Consider the following 18534-nt stretch of genomic DNA (forward strand, 5'->3'; position numbering starts at 1 on the left):
GGCATTTAAACTAGATCCAGGTGAAAGCAACGTCTTTTTGCAGGTATAAAGAGTTGGCTTTAGCTCTGTAGATTTGTAATCCAATTGTATTTGTTTGATAAAACAATAATTTCAACCCTAACAATGTGCAAACCCCGGATCATTAAAGTTTTGCTTTAGATCAAAGTACACGTGTGTTTCTTTAAAATAATTTTCAGTTTTCATTTCCGTAAAGATTTTCATGTTTGGCTTAATTTTAGTCTTTTTTAGACAGTTTATCTCAGTATCACTGCATTTTTAGATTCACAGTCAACCCATGAATCTCAGTTTGGGCGAAAGTGTGTAGATGAGCTGTTAGACTAACAACGTTCGAAGAAGATACTGTCTTTATGACGAGCTATGTTGTCATGTCACTTGTTTCATTTTAAGGTCTTTCTTGTAAAATTGACATAAGATTTATTATGGCGATTTTTGCTGTAACTGTTTAAACAAAAAGTCTAGCCAAATGCAATGTCATTGAAGAATAGTGACATTCTCCCCATTCAAAAAATCCTACTGCTAAAGTTACCTTTGAAAAGATCAATTTTGTGAAATAAATTAAACAATTTGGGTTTGCTGGTGTGTGCCCTTGTCTTTCTCTCGTCTTTATCTATGTATTTTCTCCTCCTCCATACCTTTTCTCTGACTGTTTTTTGTATTTCTTTGCCTTTCAGCCCGTATTTCTTTCTCTACTTGTGTTTCTATCCGTGTTTTTCCTTATTTCTCTCTCTCCCTCTTTGTGTTTTCTCCCCCTTGTGTTTTTATTTGTATCTGTATTTATTTTCAGCATCTATACATTTTTCCATTTTCCTCTTTCTGCTTGTAATTTTGCTTTCCTCCCTCTGCTTTTGCTTTCTTTCTCTTTCCTTTGTGGATGCTCTCTTTCTATTTGTGTGTTTATTTCTCTCATTACGCATATTTCTGACCGTCTCCCCCACCCCTCTCCCTCCCACTCTGCCTGTGAGTATTTTTTTGCTTTCACTCTGCCTGTGTGTTTCCCTCTGACCGTTTCTCTCTCTCTGCCCTTGTGTGTTGAATTACCATATTGGAATTTCTTGAAGAGTCTTATCTGTATGTTGAGGTAGTTTCAGCAGCTTGTGCTTGCCTTGTGTGTGTGTGTCTAACTTGACTGCTTTCATCTCAATTTTACGGAAATGAATATTAAAACCGCAAGTCGAACTTTTTTTTGCATCTTCTCCCCAGCACCGAGACACTTCTCCATGATCAGCATTGTATTCTAAATTTTTCTGCAGCACTTTGCAATAACCGCTGACTACTGCCCCTCCCACTAAGCAAAGAGGGACTAAGACTAGATAAACTGCTGAATTTTCGATGGACAGATTGAACTTTTGAAATTGAGAGGTATAGAAATATTTTGTATGGAATTATTTCTAAAAAGCAGGCCCCGCCCTACCCCCCTCCCTCACTGGCTTCGTCAGAATAAGATCAATGTGAAATGAGTAACTAGGGAGGTGATTCATCAAACTAAGATAGAATTTTTTTTAAAGTGTAGGAGTTTATTTTAATCCTCTCCTCTTCAAAGAAATTGTCTTCCTCTCTTTCGCCCACTTCATTCAAAACCGTCTAAAAGAAAAAAAAATCTACTGTACACAATATTCTCTTTCAAAAATAGTTCTCCCCTACTCACAACTGAAATTCCTTCTAAATAAATCCTCCCGTTGAGTAACGACCTGTTATGCGAAACGTATTATGGACTATTCTCTGAATCTAAGACAGAGTTTAGCAGATTATTTACACAGTTTTTATACAGCTGTTTAGTTCAGTTCTAACCGGATTGTTCAAGCTTTACTTTGTTGAAGAGACTCCTCGCACATTTTTATAACATTTCTCAGCGCATCAAGTGACTCTTCCTCGTTCAAAACAAAATCCATTTTTGTTTCCTTCTATATAAATACTTTTAACTGGAAGCAGTAGTATTTGTCTTTAATGAGATTCAAATACCTTTTCAAGTTCCTCTCTAGTGCACCAACTTATTTAATTGCTTCTCAATTCCTATTTTGTTGCCCTTAAGATGACCTGAGGGCCATCTGAACTGATGAGTTTTTTACATCGTACACTCGGCAGCACGAATCATTCACAAGCCTGTCCTTTCTGGGTTCTCTATTTCTTTCTCTCGCCCTCTATAGTAAAAGCCATTAAAAACCCAGACCGATTAAAGTCGACCCTGCTGACTTAATCAAATGTCTTCAGACAGCATTGCGCATTCCACTTCAAGGGAACGTTGGTAGAAAATAATACTCTCTTGCTCCTGTATTCTGACACGTCTAAACCGAAATACTAACTGAAGCCTGCACCCTGGAACAGCTAACGTCAACCATCTGGAGACTTGCGGACCCTTTATCATTTTGGCAGCTTGATTTGCTGAGAGAATAAAACTTGATCCATTCAACGTATTTCCACTGTCTATTTTATGTTCACTGAGAAGCCCATCTTCTCCTTGTAACTAGTAGTTGTGCCACAGCATTGCAAATAGTTAGGCATTAGCAGTAATCGCTAAAAATATCGCTAATTTATTCTGGGGGTCTCGAGGGAGGAGTTCTGTAGGCTTCATAGTTTACATGTTATTTGCGGACTTCATGTCACTTCAGTGTGTTATAGCGACTTTTAAAGTATCACAAACTCTTAAAGAACACAGCAAGCCTCTTTTAAGTTTTTCATTTATAAATATATCATACCCCAATATGTAACTGTCCTCTGCCTGTTCTGACGTTGACTCAAGTGGGTGTTATAGATCCCATGGTACTGCTGGGAGAAGGGCAAGCAGTCCTGGCCAACTGAGCAACACCACTAAAAAAAAGATATAGCCAGTTATCATTGCTGTTTGTGGGACCTTGCTGTGCACAAAATTTACCCACGTAACAAACAGTAACAAAGCAATTCATTGTACATAAATGCAAATTATTTCCAGATAACAACATTAATTGTCACTTATTCATACATAGGATTACATAGAATTTACAGTGCAGAAACAGGCCATTCGGCCCAACAGGTCCATTCCTTCCATTTAAATTGCTTATAATTGTTATTTGTGTCTGGAACGTTTTTCTTACTCCTATCTTCCACTGTTGATGTTTCATAGGAGCTGGCTACCCACTCGTACCTTACTCATGGTCAATCTTCATGTGTTATGTCTAGACAGTGAGATCATAAGAAATAGGAGCAGGAGTAGGCCATACGGCCCCTCGAGTCTCCTCTGCCATTCAATAAGATCATGGCTGATCTTCGACCTCAACTCCACTTTCCCGCCCGATCAGTGACAGCAGGTTCTCAGCCAACGTTCACATAAATGCACTTTCCAGCCGGGGTCACTGGATAATGATCAGAAGCAGGAACTCTGGCCAATTAGGCTCCCCCCATACCTAGGCTAAAGATGCTGAGGCCAAGTGTAACATCGCAACTATTGCTTTGGCTCAAACAATCTAACTCAGCACACATCAGGAATTGAACCTGAGACCTAGTCTGGATGACTCTAAATTATATGACCCACCAGGGAAGCTTTTGAATGATAATTGATAATGATGGGATGAAGGTTGGTTTTCTCACATTGTTTTCAGCAGACTGAATGATGGACTGTAATGCCCACTTGTTAGCAAAACTGCATCATTTACATATTATCTTATAGGATCCTACTGCAACCTGTTATCGTATTTCAGTGAAGTGCAACAGCGGATGCCTGAAGTTTTTGTACCATGTCCATTTGAACTGTGAAAAACACAGTATCAATTTTGCCCATATAAATTTGGGGTTGTGACCAGGGAAAGTATTTTGAGCTACATAAAACTAAAGTGAATTACACCGGTGGTGGGAACAAGTTGAGGTGACAAATCCAGAACAGCAAAGAGATTGCACAACAGCAAAGAGAATTAAGTGCAATTTTTCTCTGATATATTGGTACCAATATTTTAAATAATCCTAATAATAAGAATTGTAAGGAATCTTACAACACCAGGTTATAGTCCTGATGTGGAGATTTCATTTCGAGGATTTCATTTTCACATCGTTCACCTGACGAAGGAGGAAGCCTCCGAAAGCTTGTGAATTTAAAATAAAATTGCTGGACTATAACTTGGTGTTGTAAAATTGTTTACAATAGGTTATAGTCCAAATGTTTTATTTGAAAATCACAAGCTTTCGGAGGCTTTCTCCTTCGTCAGGTGAGCGAACTCGCTCACCTGACGAAGGAGAAAGCCTCCGAAAGCTTGTGATTTTCAAATAAAACAGTTGGACTATAACCTGGTGTTGTAAGATTCCTTACAATTGTCAACCCCAGTCCATCACCGACATTTCCACATCATAATAATAAGAAAGCAAAGATGTACATGTTTTTGTCCTAGCTTACTTTAAAAAATGGGATTTCATCTCTTTTTATGATTAAATATACATATAACTTCCCTGCATTATTCTGAATGTGGGTACAATATACTTTGTGTTTTTAGAACAGTTTTGCCTGCAGAGTATTTGTATCCAGTGTTACTGATTGTCAGCTGATGTATAAGCATTAAACCAGTGCTGCCTATCTTTGATTTCCAGGATTAAAAAGTATTCCCTCATCCCACCTTTGGTATTAAGGCCCAAATATGCAGCATACTGAGGTGCACGTGTGGAGTTCAACAAACCGATCTTTTGGATTTTTGATTAACTCAGCACATTGAAATATTATGGGGGGATGGGGGACTGTCAGACCAACTTGTCTAAATATTTACAAAGCAGCATTGAGGTCTTCATGTGTGTTTAGATAGGACTGGAGGCCTGCAGCAAGTTTATCATCATGACCTATTAGTCTCTGCGGTGTTTGTGTGTATTATAGGCGCTGTGCCGTTTTAATTATTATTTTTCTCTCACATACATTCATACGCTTTGTATGTGATTGTGTTGCAATATCTGGCTCTGCAGCTTTCCTGCACGTTGTATTTAGTGTGTCTGATATGACCATGCGTGTTCCTTCACACTGAATGTGTGCAAACAAGTGCTCCTTGTGTAGCAAGTTCTGTGATAAATGCACGCTTAATTTGATGGGAAACTTTATTCCCGGATTCTTCTTCTTACACAAAACTGATGGGAGATTTCATGCTCAAATGAGGTGGTGTATTCATTTAACGTAAAACAACAGGAAATGCACAGCAAGTCAATTAGCATGGAAAACTGAATAGAGTGTTTACCATTTCAGATGGACCTTTCAATTCTCAAATGTTTAGGCTGTCTTTTAGATGCAGGTTGACTGCTGTGTATTTACAGCATTTTCTGCTCTTATTTCAGATCTCCAGGATGTTGTGTTTTTTCCCCCTTTTATCTCTAGTTACCCAGACTCTCTTTTGTGTGTTGTGCATGAATGAGAGTATGTGTGAGTGAGATCATGCGCTACTGTATTTTACTGAAGGCACTGTGCATTGTTTATTTTTCAATGTTGAGAGTGTTGAGAGCATTCCTCTTCTTGGCCTGTGCGAGGTTCTTGCCAGCTCTGTAGTAGCACGTGTTGGTGTTGTTCTGGGAGTAGCTGAACTCTGTGTTACCCCAATGCTGTCAGCAGAGATGTTTATAAACCTGTTCAATGAGCCACGGCATAGTCAGCCCTGCGGCTAGATGAGACCTAGCTTCTTACAAGCAACCTTTCCTCAAACTGCATTAAATATGAAATAAAGCCCACTTAGGAGGGCAGGATTTCAAATGGCAGTGTCCAACTATTGTATCTTTCAATATTTGATTACGGTGCGTCTTAAAAGCCACAATTTATACAACAGTTTTCAGAGTGTAGGCTTGATCAGTTATATAAAAAAGATTGAGATGTACTCTGATTGCTGTAATCTGCCATGCAAGGGAATTCCTAAATCCCAGTGAGTTCTGCAATCTAATCTCAGAGAGAGGTTGCGACTTGTTTAATAGATGTTTTACAATAGAAATTGATGATTATTGTTTGTTTCCCAGTGACCCACTTTTGTGTAGCCGACATCAGCAGCCATTCCATATCTGATCAGCACAAGAAATGGTTCAAAAAATAAAATAGTATTTTATATACAAAACTGCATGTCGTCCTTAACACAGTTCAGTGGGCTTTAGAAAATGCCCAGAAGGTAATAGTTATCCAGAATTGTAATTTCTAAATGTGAGCATGTGCCTAAAGCCTAGGACTGGTTGTGTTAACTCTGTGTGTGATAAATATATTTTACTCTACGCATGTCCTAAAAAGCTCTGCTAGTAGCTACTTTGCCACCAAAATTTTCTTTCCTTCTCTATAGAAGGTGCTGATCCTTGGCCGCTCTTCTAGTATTTTGTTCAATTGGGCGTTCTTCATATAGGAGCCTAGATGGGGATTATTGGTGGACCTTCTGACTGGGGAGAGGGGGGTGGGGGTGGGGACAAAATTAAAGATGAGCCTAATCCTCATCCTCCCCTGACATCCACTTTCCAGCAGAACTTGCTGGAACCCTGGCCGATTCTTGCCGCCCTGCCCAGGTCAGGGGTGCTGCGGCCGATTGTAGCGCCTTACTGCTAACTTCCATCTGCAAATCTAGGGAGGTTTAGTCCCACGCCAGAGGGAAGGGGAAGGGGAGTGTGTACACAAGACAACTGACAACAGAAAACCCACGTCTGAGCTGGACAGAGGTAAAAGTTTTATCCAATTTTTTTGCTTTATTCTTTTAGGCTGCGGATTTCAGCCTGAAAGTTCCCCGGTTTACAACAGTGGCCTCATAAGCAATAACCCACCACACAGCTAGTAGTTTATAATTACAGAGCAATTATCAAGATACAAGTATTCTCCGGTGACATGCGGAAAAAAAGCAATGATGTACGGCTTCCCAATGGCCTGCACAGTAAATTTTCTAACCAGCGTGGTAAGGATCCCAGGAAAGCCCCAAGTTCAATTCCCGGTCTGGATTGATTTGACTGATCTCAGCCAGACATCAGCTGAGGTGCTATAATTGACCTCAGAATCCTTAAGGAGAGGGAAATTCCGCTAGGGTTTCCAATGCTGATTAATATCCAGTGACCCCCCACTCCACTGTTGAGAAAATGAATGTTGGGTGAGCACTGTATCTGTCTGGGCTGTGGTGACCATCCACAGTCAAATTATTTGGTGGCATGTAACATCTGGGATCAAACATGATAAATGGCCCCTTGGACAGACTAGGGTACTGGAGAACTGACAGTGTCTTTTGGATCCATTCCCTGGCATGAGTTTGCACCATCAGAACAGCAAGGGAGAAAATTAGGGGGAGACAAAAGGGAAGGATAAAGCAATGTTGTACCACAGTACCGAGCTAAGCTGTTATTCAGGTCATCCAACCTCAATCTTTCTTATCCCTTTACACCTATATTTACACATAGCACTCTTCAAACTGCAATTATCAGCAAAGCTACCACATCAGAGAAAGTCCTCAATGCAGATAAGAAACTAAACATCAATTTGTATATTCTGCAATTAAAAAGAGGAAGGGGTTATGAAGCATTAATTCACCTTGCTGAGGTTTTCATAATTCATGCGCCCAGGCTTATTTAGTATATTGGTACCAATAGGCTAGAGGAAAAATTTCACTTAAACTAGTACTCTCTAATAGTGCACCAGCACACTTCTTAATTCACTTTGTCTGCTTAATGTTTTTGTTAAAATGGTAGATAAAGGAATGCCACAAACGGTCAGATGTTAATATCACAAACAATAATTTCTGTAATTCAAATTTCTCTCTCCGGACAAAACTAATAAAATCTTTAGGTTCTGACGAAAGGTCATCGACTTGAAATGTTAACCCAATGGTTCCTTCTCCACAGATGCTGCCTGACCAATTGGTTGTTTTTTACAGCTCAAATGGACATAGTACAAGAATTTCACCCATGCCATTACAATTTACAGACAGTCCAGTGACAACATTCTACTAAGACCTATAAACCCGAGTGCCACTCTTGTAGTTTAATGGAATCACTGCCTATTAACCCAGCCCCTCATTAATGTGACATTACTTTCAGGTTTTCTTTATATGCAAAGCGAATACAAGAAGATGGTTCCACAGATTTTGGTTTGGTACTGGAATAGTTGGTCCAGGTGTATTCTGGTTAATAGATGACGTTTCTGGCCAGTGGGGTCCCACAGGGACCTCTGTTTTGGGACCTCTTTTGCTTAATATCTTCATAAATGATCTGGAGCTAGGAGTCACAAGCACAATGGCTAAATTTGTAGATAATACAACGCTAATGAAAGTGGTGGACTCCAAAGATGAACAGGATAAGCTACAATTGGAATTGAATATACTTGGGAATTGGGCAGACAGGTGGCAGATGAAATTCAGTGTAGAGAAAAGCAAAGTGCTTCTCATGGGGACAAAAAAATCTAGGAATGGACAATTAGTTAAATGGAAAGAAATTAATGTACCAGGAAAATGAATGAGATCTGGGGGTCCTGATTGACAGTAAATTGACACTATCACAACAATGCTTGGTGGCAGTGAGTAAAGCAAAAATCAGATGTGGGGATCCATTAAACAGTCAATGTTGAGCCAAAATAGTGAGGTGATCCTGCCACTTTATACATCATTGGTGCGACTGCACTTTGGTATGACTTTGGATCTATGGTTCCCAAAGCCCTCCACCACTGGGAGTTTTCCTTGCCTCGTGTCTGGGTCTGCTGTGGACTAATTGATAGAGATTGATTGCTATAATTAGTCAAAAACACCATTATCGTTGTATCACGCGACTATGGCAGAAGGCGAACTAGATGGACCGTGGTCTTTTCTCGTCTCGCAATTTGTATGAAGTGGCCTAGCAAACCACTCAGTTGTATCACACCACCACCAGCTGTCCTATCCTGAGTTACTTATACAGGAGACTTCACTGCACAATGTTACAGTCAGTGGCTAATATGACAGAGGATTGACCCAGAAAAAAGACTCATTAAAGATTCATGAATCATTTTTTAAAAAAAGTTGGAGGAAACCAAATATAGAACATCAATCTGGAATCCAAAATCAAATCAACCTGGAAAGGTTTTCTGTTCCATGGCATAGGTCGGTCTTGAAATACAAGAGTTGAATCTTTTTAAATGATGCCGGATTTTTAAACTGCCACTTTAGTTGAAGTTTAAAAAATTGCATTTGGAAAATAATATGTAAGGCAGGTGCTAGGTTTTTGATGTTAAGGATGACAGGTCTGAGTGTAACATGTGGAACTATACTCTATATCAAGTCAGAGTAGAGTTCCACAGATTTCAGTCTGCTTTGAATACTTCCATCAAATGGCCATTCCTCATATTTAAACCGAGACTATGAGTGTTGGCAGGTTATTCAAATGTAATCCTTAACACCTACCTCTTTGGCCAAGCTTTTATTCACCCCTCTTAATACTTCCTCCTTTGCCTCGGTGTCAATTTTTGTCTGATTACACTATTGTGAAGCACCTTAGGTCGTTTTCCAACATTAAAGGCGCTGCATAAATGCACACTGTTGTTGTTCTTGTAATCCTAACACCCACACACACTGCACAGTAGAAGTTGTTAGATTGTGATCAGCAGAAGGAATCGTAGCAGATTTTTCATCTCTCTAGGCAGTGAGGCTAAATGTAACACCTATAACACTGCCTTGGTTGAGCTCAGCTAACTCAGCATAAACCAGGGATTGAGCTATGGACTTCCTGGTCTGTGTGCCTCCATTTATCATTAGAGCTAAATGTCGAACATAATCATTGAACTTGTTTCTCTGGTTCTTAATGGGTAAGTATGTTTTTAATCAGCGATTAGCACCAAACCGAATTTAACTCACTGACATTAGTTTCAGGCAGTCTGTTCTTAAATATATAATTTTCACATTCAGCAGCTTCATGATCCATGTGCACATTGTAAAGTTTAAGCAACCTGCGGCCTTAACAGTTAAGTTAAATGTTAACTCCTAACATTTAACTTTCACAGTCTGATTTCCATTTAAATCAGCATGTGTATGCAATGCCCACTTTAATAAAACCATTTCATCGCCTCCTTTATGCCAATATAAATGTCTTTTTATATATGGATATAGATTGCAGTTCTGGACATCCACAGCTCCCAAACCAAAGTTCTCATTAATGCAGGTTAAATATTCACAAAGAACCGGACAAACATCTTTTTGCCACAGCCTCTTTGTCTTTTTTACCAAGAACAGTAGTCTTCTTATATCTTCCTACATCTTATATTCCAGGATATTCAATGCCTCTACACCCCTCATTCCATCCCCAGATTATAGCAGCCCTATCTGAGAGCAGTGATTCATATCAAAAGTAGTGCATTTATCAATATTCCCAGGTACCATACAAGAAAGACATGCGCCAATCCACATAGTAGCTCATGAAATTATAGCAACACAATCAAAAAAATGATCAGTGGACATCACCATTGCTGCAATAGGCAACCCAAATATCAATATCAGATGTAAGGGCTTCTTAAAATTGAGATATTCACCAGTGCGAATGTCTTCAGTTTTAGCTTAAAAATATATACAACCAACGTGGCCCCCATGTCAGTTGGTCCATTCTTGTATTGTTGCAGCCATACTGAATGGTGAAGCAGGCTTCATGTCGAGGGGATGCAGAACCAAGTTCTTTTGGTTGGTACAATGTGCCCTGTTTCAGCGTATAATCTGTATGACTGTCCATTGTAGTCATTAGTACATGGCTCAAAATGAACAGTTTAATTATGTCTGCCCAGTGCCAGGGAAGAAATGTTCCCAGAAAGAGAAGGGAAATGCATCCAACACAAGTTTAGTGCAATAACATTGAATGAGTTCTAAACTATACATCGGATTTTTCATTTGAACGTGTTGTAGAAATGGGCTCCTTTTTATGTATGTACTTTCTTTTTAAATTGTTGTTCAGGAACAATATAGTCAGTCATACATTCACACGCTATTGTTAAAAACAGTTGCATTTATATAGTGCTTTTCACAATCTCAGGACATCCCAAAGTGCTTTACAGCTAATGAAGTACTTTTGAAATACAGTTACTGTTTTAATGTAGGAAATGCGGTAGCAAATTTGCGCAGAGCAGGGTCCCACAAACAGCAATGAGATAATGACCAGATAATCTGTTTTAATGATGTTGGTTGAGGGATGAATATTGGCCAGGACACTGGGAGAACTCCCCTGCTCTTCTTCGAAAAAGTGCCAAGGGATTTTGTGTCCACCTGAGACAACCTGAGGGCAAATGGGGTCTCGGTTTAATGTCTCCGAAAGACAGCACCTCTGACAGTGCAGCACTTCCTCAGTGCATGGCATAAAATATACATTATACAGAGCGTACATAATAGAGTGTACATAATGGAGCATACATAATACAGAGTAGTGGGTGTACGCATGGACTACTGAGGTCCTAGTTCTGGGGACTGATATTGATATTTGGGTTACCTATTGCAGCAATGGTGATGTCCACTGATCATTTTTTTGACTGTTGCTATAATTTCATGAGCTACTATGTGGATTGGCGCATGTCTTTCTTGCATGGTACCTGGGAATATTGATAAATGCACTACTTTTGATATGAATCACTGCTCTCAGATAGGGCTGCTATAATTTGGGGATGGAATGAGGGGTGTAGTGGCATTGAATATCCTGGAATATAAGATGTAAGGAAACTAGTGCGAGATTGGGTGTGAGCCAACAGATAATGAGTGATGTCTGGGTTAGAAGAGCCCTAGCATTTTTCTTTTGCCAGTAGTGTTAAGTATTTAGAATTTACTCCAATTTACATTGACTGTTTAAATATTTAGATGGAATTAATGACAGCTGATTAGTCAACCGTGTTCCAACATCTGAATTTTCTACCCATCTGTGGTTGCCATTTAATCCACTCAGGACTGCTGTGGTTTTTTCAACATCACAGACTAAAAACAGCATAAAATCAGATATAATGAATGCTGAAGATTTGGAATAATATCATACAATAGAAACAGATGATCCTTGTAGCAGTTCACCAGTATTCTCCAACATATACCAGGGATGAGGGACCTCAGTTATATGGAGAGTTTGGAGAAGCTGGGGTTGTTCTCCTTACAGCAGAGAAGGTTAAGAGGAGATTTGATAGAGATATTCAAAATAATGAATGGTTTTGATAAGAGTAAATAAGGAGAAACTGTTTCCAATGGCAGAAAGGTCAGTAACCAGAGGACACGGATTTAAGATGATTGGCGAAAGAACCAGAGGGGGAGATGAGGAAACATTTTCTTACGCAGAGAGTTGTTATGATCTGGAATGCGCTGCCTGAAAGGGCGGTGGGAGCAGATTCAATAATAACTTTCAAAAGGGAATTGGATAAATGCTTGAAGGGAAAAAAATTACAGGGCTATGGGGAAGAGCACGGGGGTGGGACTAATTGGATAGCTCTTTCAAAGAGCTGGCATAGTCACGATGGGCCGATTGGCCTCCTTCTGTGCTGCAACATACTATGATATATAGTAAAGGACAAAGATGTTTTGACTTTACTGTATTTCAAATTCGATAACCGTGCAAAGTTTCTTTTCAGTAAACTGTTTTGTAATAGTTCCGTGTGCTGGTGCACAGAGGTGTCTCATTGAATGCCTGAAGAGAATAATGAGTGTTTTTTCTCATTTTCACTATCCATCTGCATCACTGTGGTCTGATCTGCAATGCGTTGACTTAGAAGTGTAGACATTTCTTAAAACTAAAACAAATTCAGTCTGTTAAATCTGTGGATAGTATATTTTCTAATTGCTGCGTTGGTTTATATTGCAGTGAGTGACACATTGGGGCTTAATTTCCACGGGTAGTGCATTGTCTAATAGGTTTGCGAAACCACTCTCTGTGTCACAGGGTTAACAAATGTGTTAAAATGGCACACGCCATTGGACTACCGACTGCCCAAATTAATTCTACATAAACCTAATAACCAGCGCACTATCAGAGGAAATTAGACCCACTGTTCCCTCAGCTGCACGTTGGTCTCTGCTGTTCCAAGAGATTTGTGATTGCTCCACCAAATTACTTCAAAACTAAAAGCTGATGGGGCCCAGCAAAGTAGAAATGCCTCTCTGTTGACAAAAATATCCTGGTCTTAGACTTTAAAAAATTCTTTATCCCCGTGTTCTCCAGCCAACAAATTCAACTCTTATGATTTTTGTTTTATCGTGGATAAAAAGAAAGGGGACATTCCTACGTGAGATACCGGTAGCGAGGTAAATCGTTCATTTAACCCAGCTGCCATCCATGTGGTCAAAGAAAGAAAGACGTGCATTTCTAAAGCGCCTTTAATGACCTCAAGACATCCCAAAGCGCTTTACAGCCAATGAAGTACTTTTGAGGTGTAGTCGCTGTTGTAATGTAGGAAATGCGGCAGCCAGTTTACACACAGCAAGCTCCCACAAACAGCAATGTGATAATGACCAGATAATCTATTTTTTTTTAATGATGTTGGTTGAGGGATAAATATTTGCCAGGACACCAGGGAAAACTCCCCATCTCTTCTTTGAACAGTGCTTGGGGATCTATGAGAGGGCAGGTGGGGCCTCGGTTTAATGTCTCATCCAAAAGATGGCACCTCCGACAGCGCAGAACTCCCTCAGTACTGCGCTGAAGTGTCAGCCTAAATTTTGTGCTCAAAACTATGGAGTGGGACTTGGTACTGGGCCACAGGATGACTCAACATCAGCAATTTAACGCTGAATCCTGGGCGGCTTTGTGTGTTGGGGCCTATGCCTATTAGGTTGATACTGCCCCAAACTTTAGTTAGCATCCTTGTGAGGAAAAGGAAATCATTTTGCTCATCATTTTGGAGTCCATTTAAGTGAATGCTACTCCACTACGACATGAGTTGTGACCCCTCCCCCAACTCTTGATACTTAAGATCACCGCGCATCTTGGTTTTGTTTCGAATCAACACTCGTCGGAAACAGGTAATGGAACACGGCTGTTGTGTTTTCTTTCTCCGCTCGAGTGGTTTTTACTGAGAACCGTTCGCCCATGTGACCCACTCTCCTTTCCTGCACCCAACAGCGTGAGCAAGTCAGCAAAATCTCTCTCTTGTGACCAATGAACCTTAATAAGTGGCTCCCTGACCCTGTTATTTTGTTTACAAGCTTTAGATTTTTTTTAAAAACTAATTTTAAATAGTTGGTTTACATTTAAGTATCTAATATAATCGAAAATTAAACCCAAACACATGTCACTAGTTACAAGGAGAATCCCAATCCAAGTCGAAGGTTCTAATTTATCAAATTCGCAGAATTTAGGCCCAACACTAAAAATGCAAAATACTGACATATGATATGCTCCCAGTTACGCTTTGTTGGTCACTGGACAAAAGGTCAACTTTCATCCAAAGCCAGTTGCCCATTTTCCTGATGGCTTTCGTGTAAATTATAGTTTCTTACGAGGTTTTATTTAAATTCCATTATTGAATAAATAATTGGCAGTGGTATAATAAAAACCTGTGACATTCTTTTTAATTTGATGTCTTTCGGTTTCTCAACTTTCTCCCCTTGAATGAAAGACCTTGCATTTATTCAGCGCCTTTCATGACCTCAGGATATCCCAAAGCGCTTTACAGCCAATTAAGGACCTTTTTTTTTGGAAGTGTAGTCACTGTTGTAATGTAGGAAACGCGGCAGCCAATTTGCGTACAACAAGACCCCACAAACAGCAATAAGATAACGACACGGTAATTTTAGTGATGTTGGTTGAGGGGTGGGCTAGGACTGTGTCCGTCTCTGGAAACAACAATCATACTGAAAAGTCAAAAGCTAAAAGTAGAGGCTATTTCCTCAACAACGTGAATATAGTCAGAGTGGTAGAAAGTCCTTTATGTTGTCGACCCGTTCTTTTTCTATTCCGAACATGCAAAAGTATTGACCTTTTTCTCCCCCTCTTTTTTCTAGGCGGATGTTTCCTTTCCTGAGTTTTAACATCACGGGGCTGGATCCTTCTGCTTATTATAATATTTATGTGGATGTTATCCTGGCAGATCAGCATCACTGGAGGTACCAGGGAGGAAAGTGGGTACAGTGTGGCAAAGCAGAAGGCAATATGCAAGGTTAGTGTGCCAGAGACCATAGGAGTGTACACCCATGTGTAGTGTTGCAGAATGTTCTACATTGTGCTTTAAATCTTTCCACAAGGAAAGGGAGATGCACACTGGGGTCTGATATGTATGCTTGGTATGCATGTGGACTTTATACAAGACAGCAGATGCCAAGCTTTGTGTATGGACTCAAATACATGTATAATTCTGCAATCATAACTCTGCAGGATGCAAACAGCTTTGTCTCAGTGTTTCCACTCAACATATTTTAGTGTATCGGTGTTGATACGCCACAGGAAAAATCAAACTTAAGTCATTACACTTTAATGTTATTTCACTGGGTAATGGCGAAAATTCAATGTTAGCGCATGATGGAGCATTTGATATTGCACAGACACTGCATTAGTACTTAACACTTTGAGCAGTGGCCAATTTTTAGCAATGCATAAAAGCCTACTCGATCCAAGTAGAGCTTTAAAACTATTTCCCACTCACTATAGTCTGTAACTAGAGGTCTCATTTAGTCCCATCGTATCAGACAGTTTCTTAGCCTAAAAGCAAAGTCTGAATGCTTTTGGATGTCCTGAGGATGTGAAAGCTGCTATGTAAATGCAAGCTTTTCTTTCTTTAAATTCACCAACCCACTGGGGAGACTCAATAATACTTCTTCCCCCAAGGGCTGAACACTATAAAGTTAGGAAAGAGATTTTAGAAATCCAGGTAATATTTCAGTAACTCACATTTATACGGGAGGTAATTTTTCAACAAAGGACAGACAGATGTCGAGGGGGATTGCAAGACTTAGGACAGATCATCACCGAAAGCATGGTCAAAATGATGGGGTTAAGGGGCTTTTAAAAGCTGGGAGAGAAAAGAGTTGGAGGAGCTGAGGGAGAGAGTTCTATGGATTAGGGCCAAGATTGTTGAAGGCTCTGCCACCAATAATGGAGCGGAGGGAGATGGGGATGTACAGGAGGCCTAGTCGTCCAGAGTTCCTGCCCCAGATCGCTATCCAGCATCTCTTAGACTCGGCTGTGATGACTTCCATGAAAAACAGGTAATGAGAGAGGGACAGCCAGCGCACATAAGGGAGAAAATCATTAAAAATAAAAATTAAATCCACTTTAGAACAAAAGTTACCTCACATTTTCTTTCATTCGTTGTCTCTCTCCCCAAAGGACTCAGAAATCAGAGAGACTCCCTCACTCAATACATCCACACAACCAGGACCTCCCTGTGTTTGGCAAATGCACAGAACTACATTCCACATTTCATGTTTTACATACTTTAAATGCAACAGACTGTACTCTCATGACATTCCCCCTCCAGTATTTCAGAGTATATTGCATGTCCTGGTTTTACTTTCCTTCTCATAGATTAAAAATTAATTCATGCCAAGCACATCAATAATTTGGAATAGTTTCAGTCAGCACAATATACATTGATGTCAGTTATAATCACATTTGGTACATGAGATATTCATTGTAAAGCTAAAACAGTCGGTTTTTGTCAGTGATTTTCTCCTCTCCTCCCCCCTTCTGGGCATTATTGGGGTACAATTCTACCATACCAAGTAGCCATTGTTTATCTCTGTGTGAGCCTAGAGAGTAAGGGTCTTCCTGCTATTCAACCACAGGGGTATATCAGCAGGTTCTCACTTGACATCCAGACATGAACAGATTAGGGGTCAATATCTTTGTGATCAGGAAACAGGAGTCCTGGCCCTTGTTCCGTCCTGGCTGAGACTGGCTAACTCACCACAGATCAGGGACTGAACATGGGACATTCTTGATCTGGATGGAACTTGCTGAGCATACGTGCACACACCAGAGAGGACAAGTTTGCAGCTGGACTGAATGAGTGAGTCTCTCAGACTTCCTCATCCACTCCATGCTGACAAAGATGGGGGAAAAAATCCTAGTAATTACTGAGAATGATGTCTGTGTATGTACGCTTAACATAAGAACAGGAGTAGGCCATTCAGCCTCACGAGCTTGTTCCGCCATTCAATTAGATCATGGCTGATCTGTATCTTAATTCCATCTATCCACCTTGGTTCCGTAATCCTTAATACCCTTGCCTAACAAAAATCTATAAATCTCAGTTTTTAAATTTTCAATTGACCCCCAGCCTCAACAGCCTTTTGGGGGAGAGAGTTCCAAATTTCCACTACCCTTTGTGTGAAGATGTGCTTCCTGACATCACCCCTGAACGGCCTAGCTCTAACTTTAATATTCATCATACAACACCAGGTTATAGTCCAAGCTTTCGGAGATTATCCCCTTCGTCAGCATTCACCTGACGAAGGGGATAATCTCCGAAAGCTTGTGATTTTAAAATAAAATTGTTGGACTATAACCTGGTGTTGTAAGATTCCTTACATTTGTCCACCCCAGTCCATCACCGGCATCTCCACATCATTAATATTCATCAGCAGTTTCCCTCTCCACTACTTTTAACAGAGGTGTGAGCCCGTTTATTTTAAATGGTACAACACCTCCATTAAAATAGCAGAGAGTTTGGAATTTGTATGATAGCTTTGCTCCTGGTGATTTTCCTACCTATTTCTGTAGTGTATTTGAGATATTACGAATGATGGTTACAGCTCAAAGACTGTCGACATTACACATTCCATGTTTCACAGCCTCTGAATGTGGCAGATTATTTAAGGGTGCAGTTATACTGCCATTTCTGTATCAATGCAAAGCAGTTTCCGATGGGTGCTGGCTTAAAGTGGGCAATGTAACTCTGAAGCTACCTTTAAAGCTGCTGCTACAAGTTTGGTGCTGCATTTCCACCCTTCAACCACAGCAGTGTGACATCACTTGCACTGCTGTCGGCAACAGTTTGCCCATGTAAACACGGGATAACAGAATCCAAATCTTGGATCATCCTTTCAGTCCGGTATCCTTGGTACCCCAATTAACAATGGATTGCATGCTGGCGGAGGCAAGCACGTAAACATAGCGATGTCCTTCAGCGGGCCTTTGTCCTGCGCTACTGTCCTCTGGGCGCCATTGGTGCCTGGTTTAAAACGGTGGTAGCCATGCAGGTTAGTAATACAATTGCTGGGACTGTACAGAACCATCTCACCACCATCAGTGAATGTGTCAGGCAGACTGGCAAAGTTGCAGACAGGATCGTCGGATCATAATTTTACAGCAAGGCAAGAGGCTATTCGGCCCATCACACCTGTACCTGTACTTTCCATTTAATCTCATTCTCCCTGCCCTTTCCTCATACTCTTTTAATTTTTTTCTTTTTCAAATACTGATCCACTTTCCTTTCAAAATAGTATGGATTCTGCTTCCATCTCTGTTTCTGGTCTGAACAACCCACTGCGTAAAAAAAAATGTTCCTGACCTCGCCATTTTTTTTTGGTAATCGTATTAAATTCATACCCAGTTTTTCCAGATTTACTTTATCAAAACCCTTCATAATTTTGAACCCCACTTAACCTTCTTTATTCTGGTGAAAACAGCCCCAGTTTTTTTTAGTCTTTCCACATAATTAAA

The 18534-nt window shown here is 40.2% G+C and overlaps 1 protein-coding gene across 1 annotated transcript in view; it reads left to right on the top strand.

Annotated features, from left to right (window-relative positions):
- Positions 1–18534, top strand: part of tbx21 (T-box transcription factor 21) — a 36483-nt gene that overhangs the window by 3863 nt on the left and 14086 nt on the right. Inside the window, exon 2 of the mRNA XM_067968825.1 lies at positions 14877–15031. Within this exon, the coding sequence (XP_067824926.1) occupies positions 14877–15031 (155 nt within the window). The remainder of the gene's footprint in view (positions 1–14876; positions 15032–18534) is intronic.

The sequence above is a fragment of the Heptranchias perlo genome, chromosome 30 (genome assembly GCF_035084215.1).
Source record: "Heptranchias perlo isolate sHepPer1 chromosome 30, sHepPer1.hap1, whole genome shotgun sequence".
In the NCBI taxonomy this organism is placed as follows: Eukaryota; Metazoa; Chordata; class Chondrichthyes; order Hexanchiformes; family Hexanchidae; genus Heptranchias; species Heptranchias perlo.